The sequence below is a fragment of the Macrobrachium nipponense genome, chromosome 44 (assembly GCF_015104395.2).
Source record: "Macrobrachium nipponense isolate FS-2020 chromosome 44, ASM1510439v2, whole genome shotgun sequence".
Classification (NCBI taxonomy): domain Eukaryota; kingdom Metazoa; phylum Arthropoda; class Malacostraca; order Decapoda; family Palaemonidae; genus Macrobrachium; species Macrobrachium nipponense.
The window spans coordinates 44,704,297-44,709,607 of NC_087221.1; the positions used below are offsets into that span (position 1 = coordinate 44,704,297).

Genomic DNA, 5,311 nt, shown 5'->3' on the forward strand with positions numbered 1-5,311 from the left:
ATTTATTTTCAATAAACTGTTCAGCCCTTCTCCCCCGAAAAGCATTGGCCCTCCCCCTCAAACCTCGTTCTGGAATCTTTGCTTGAATGACGCTAAGAGAAGCAACTTTCATCTTTTTAATATATTGCCATTCCAAGTTGGAGGATATCCTGAAGAGCATAGGCACTCGTATCCATATAGGCCTAGTTCTCCGTTGTCTTCAGCCTTTTGCTAAATCCGGGTCATGTATGAGACTACCTGGACATAACCTTGTCACAAGAAAATGTAAACAACCTCGCTCTAATATTGTAATAGGCGAATATCTCCTGTCTATTCAGGGCAGATACACCTGAGGTGCAGTGCATTTTCAATTAGCGGATATGTAGGTTGTCCGATAATAGCTGGCTCAGTTTCACCTTCCTAGTACTAGTTCTTGAATTATTGTTGCAATTTTTTTAAGAATCTTCTGAAGTTGAATGTTAAAATTTTAGCATTTTATTGCAACTATGATATTTCAATGGCTCTTACATTTCTTGAAAAATATCAACGAGTGTGTGTGTGTGTGTGTGTGTGTGAGAGAGAGAGAGAGAGAAGAGAGAGAGAGAGAGAGATTGTTTGTACATCTCTTTCTTTCCTCTTTCGTTTCACTTCCATCATATCTGAGAGAGAGAGAGAGAGAGAGAGAGAGAGAGAGAGAGAGAGAGAGAGAGAGAGAGGAAAACATCACTCGGGTATTAGTTCACGTAGCACAGCTGCTAGAAAAAAACAGATGTCATTGACCTGTTTTTAATTTGCAATAATTTTCAAGCAGGTGTAACAAGGATGTGTGATTCACTTGTTCTTGTTGCGTTGCAACGCACGCACAAACGATTATCTTTGTTCAGCCTTGTGGCATTGCAACACACTAACCCCCCCCAAAAATATATATATAATCTTTATTCAGGAATAAATTTCGTTTGCTTCTTTGGTTGATATTCATTCTGGGCAGACATTTAAAGGCTACTCATTACTTTTATTATCATTATTTTTTTTTCTTCTGCGCCAAACTGAAATCCTAAATTCGATTTCATGATTTGATATTTCATGACGAGATAAAACCAAGCATGGAAATTATAAGATTTAATCCTTTACCATAAGAAGTAAAATCGCCAACAAAGCAAAGAAGCTTCAGAGAGGGCGTAGTAACAGACCAGATTACTCTCCTCTATTTTACACAGCAAGAAAGCATATAATACTTCCCTAGATAATACTTTTAAATGTCTTACAGTCCATTCATACTTGGGAGAATTATACTATTTGTGTGTAAGGCACATGGATATGAATTAAAACTACGAAACCATAGGTAGAAGTAAAGTCTTCATGATGTTTGAAATATTGTATTTAGAAGCGCCCAGTAACATCAGTCCATTAAGTTTTCCTTTACATTATTGGTAATACAAAACCTGTCAATTTTTCCATTCTGGCTAGATAACTAGGCTGAATAGAATTATAGGGATGAATATTCATCCTCCTGTCAAATATTTTCTTCCTGTTACTGTCAAAGCTTATTGTGGTCCATTTTGTTGAATTCTTGATCATCTTTTACCAGCCGAAGTGAGTCTTAGGGTTTCTGATCATGACATCAGAAACCAATTCCATGTGTCTTTACTTCAGTAAGAAAAGCCCAGGTCACTTCCACTGGAAATGATGTTGGACTGGCTTGCATCACCAGAGAAGCCAAACCTGCCAATGCCACTGCTAATTCCACTGGATAATCCTCCACTGCTAATTCCACTGGATAATCCTCCACTGCTAATTCCACTGGATAATCCTCCACTGCTAATTCCACTGGATAATCCTCCACTGCTGAAGCCACCGAAGGACTGATCAGCCAATCCGCCTGACAGTTGCCCACTGCTAATGCTGCTTCCAGACTGTCCAGAAAATCCTACCAATCCTTGCCCACTGGGGAAGCTGCTTAATCCTCCACTGGTGAAACTGTTTGATCCTCCATTATTGAAGCTGTTTGATCCTCCACTGGTGAAGCTGTTTGATCCTCCGCTGGTGAAGCTGTTTGATCCTCCACTGGTGAAGCTGCTTGATCCTCCGTTGGTGAAGCTGCTTGATCCTCCACTGGTGAGGCTGCTTGATCCTCCAAATCCGCCTTGGCTGAATCCACCGAAAGATTGGCCACCAAATCCACTTCCTCCGCTTCCTCTTGATCCACTGATGACCTGTCCAGTCCCCTGTGATGCAGAGCTGAGGGCAGTCTGGAGATCGATGCCTCCAGGGAGGCTGGGATTCTCCCCTGGCCTGTAATTGACGAAGACTACCTCTGGGCTCTTACGAGGCTGGTCAGGCACGGTAATCACTCTCTGTCCTTGTTCATTCTGTTTCTTCAGAAGGTAAACAACGTTGTTTTGCTGTGCTGGTGGAACAATGATGGGATCATTAGCACCAGCATCCTCTGGCAGATGAACGAACAGGATGTTATTGTCAACTTTTGGTGGTGGGAGGGCTGGGGTTGGGCCACTGATTCTTGGCAGGTTGGGGATTCTGTAAGAATAGTAGTTGCTTCTGACCTCTGGGACCACGCAACGACCATCGACGTGGCGGACCTCTCCAGGTTGGCACGAACCTGAAAAGCTATAACTGTTTGAACCAAAGCTACTTGACCCTTGTCCCAAAGAGGAGGAACCAAAGCTACTTGACCCTTGTCCAAAAGAGGAGGAACCAAAGCTACTTGACCCTTGTCCCAAAGAGGAGGAACCAAAGCTACTTGACCCTCGTCCCAATGAGGAACCGAAGCTACTCGATCCTCGACCAAACGAGGAGCCAAAATTTCTTGACCCTTGCCCAAACGAGGTAGAACCAAAGTTACTTGAGCCTTGTCCAGAGACTGAGGAGCCTCCAAAACTGCCAATTCCAGATTGAGACGAGGAAACGAAGCTGTTGGGTGATCCCTGGGGCGTGGAGAAGACACTTCCTCCTCCTAGCAAGCTGGAGGAAGAGCCGGATAAGGAAGATGATGACGACACTAACCCTCCAATACCAACGGACGTCGAACTACGCGGTACGCCGTAGTTTTGAAGCTGGGCAGCCTCGGCTGCCACCAGCAGGGAAATGAGAGCCTGGAAATGTAAGACAGTTATGAATTTTCACTTAATCAGGGAGTACATCTACAAACTAATCTGTAGTTGTTGTTGTTGTACTTGCTGCTATTGTTCTTGTTGGAGGGTAGGAATGCCTAAAAGGGTCTGAAAAAACTTTTTTGCAATGAGTTAAAGATGCAGGAATTTTGGGATAGGATATTTAAGATTTATTTATTAGAATGAAAGGGTAAAAAGTAAATAATGTGCATGTTAAACAGTACAGAAAAATTATTTTTGATAAGACACAGACTATTCATTTGAATTTTTGTTGGTGAAACAACGCGCTATTTCACTGTAGATTTTAGCAGGCTCCCCGAGTAAGCTAGAGGTCAGATCACGCCTTTAATAACTGACTACTAAATATATCTCTACAAATGTTTCTGGGGGTAACTTTGTGTTCAAGGAGGCCCTAGAGTAAACTGTAGATATTCTTGAAAGTAAACAGGAGGTTCTATAGTAAACTGGAGATAATCATAAAAGTAAACAGGGCTTGTGTGGTGGTTATTAGATACCTCATTCTTCAGCTTTCATAAGAGTCATTTTTTTTAATAGATTCCTCCTTTGAATGTAATTACTATTGAGGTAAGCAGGGTGATTAGTTCAATGGTATCGAAATTCACTAAATAAACTTATTGTTTGTCACATTTTCGTTTGCTGTTCCTCCTTTCTCAAGCAACAATTTCACGAATCTGTCATTTTGATAATTAACTCATAATGTACATTCATTACAACCTGCATAAATAATTCAGCATTTAACCTGACGTGAGGTATGAGATAAATTCTATTGCTTAGTACGAATTTTAAAAAGTCATATCAAGTTATGAAATAAGTCGTATGGGACCATTAAACTCCATTGTAAGGAGGAGGGAAAGTAATAACTAAAGCAATTATTAATAAATGAAAAAACATTCCTCAGAAAGGCATAAATTGTACTTCCAACACGCATGCGCTGATTTGAAATTGCCTGAGGAATGATAACGTTTATCATTAAAACAAAACACACGCTCATACATATTCAGAAAGTTATCTTACATTACGAAAGATGAACAGCGAGTCTTCAAAAAGAACAATAAAACATCGACATTCTGAAATGTAACAAAAATAGAAAACAAAAAAGAGGATAATTTGAAAAGGAACTTATTCCAGGGATCTGTTTCAGGTAAAGCGAGACTTAAGCAAAATGACAATGTAAAGAAATCAAGGTGTTTGATAGCCTGTACCAATAACTTGAGAGGATCTCGGGAAGTTATGCTTTTCAAACTGACCATAAAAGATCCCATTTTCACTTAGCAACAAGAACCAATAACCACGTCAATAGATATTCTTGAAAATACACTAAGACCTGCATTGAATTCTTCTTGAAATTGAACACAGAAGGGAATAATATTCACTATTATAAAAATATGAACTTGAGAATAGCAGCCTTATCTTCAAAAAGTCAGACAGACATGAACAACTATGACCCAGACATTTTTGGAACACAGAAGATCTGAAAGAGTAACTTCACAGAATAAATATTCACGTCAATTAAAGCAAAGTCTTTGGAATACTAGACCACCAGCCAGCCTCATCTATCAACGCCCCACATCCCGTGAAGACGAGCAGACTGTCACAAAGATTCCAAAGACCTAGACATTCCTCAGACAAGCTAGAGCCGCATGAAGGCTGAAAGAAGGAGAAGGAGAGGAAGAAGAACTCACCAGGAGCTTCATTGCGGCACTGACGATGGTCTTCCAGGCACCCGTCGGGTATATATAAGCCCCGAATCCCGATGACCTTCGACGGTATCATTGATTACAAGAACATGCCGCTTATTTATCCTTGGTCCTATTAGCTGCTGGATCATACAGCGAGTTACTGGTAGAACGCCTTTATCAGGTTACTTCCCTTTCGAGGCGTTGGGTTTCGCTGTGGGAGGATCCCACAGTCTTCATAGAAGTTATTTTTGTCTCTTCTGGTGAATGGGTGTCTGAGGGGATCGCACTGTTTCGTTCTGTGTGTGTTTATGTTTCTTCTTTTGCTGATTTCATTGAGCATTTCTTAATCCCTTTATTTATTCAGTTGTTCCCTTGTTTATCCCTGTGGAATATGTTTATTACTGTGTTCACTTTTCCGAGCTTATGTTTATTCCTTGGTTTCTCTGGGTATATACTTATTCCATTGCTTATTTTTTTTTTAAATCATTTCCGCATTCCTTTGTT

At 40.6% G+C, this 5,311-nt stretch overlaps 1 protein-coding gene across 1 annotated transcript in view; it reads right to left on the bottom strand.

Moving 5' to 3' along the window:
* Positions 1–4,946, bottom strand: part of LOC135203977 (uncharacterized) — an 8,290-nt gene extending 3,344 nt beyond the window's left edge. Inside the window, exons 1-2 of the mRNA XM_064233902.1 lie at positions 4,811–4,946; positions 1,632–3,089 (exon numbers count right to left, since the gene is read on the bottom strand). Of these exons, the coding sequence (XP_064089972.1) occupies positions 1,632–3,089; positions 4,811–4,822 (1,470 nt within the window). The 5' untranslated portion in view covers positions 4,823–4,946. The remainder of the gene's footprint in view (positions 1–1,631; positions 3,090–4,810) is intronic.
* Positions 4,947–5,311: the final 365 nt, after the last annotated feature.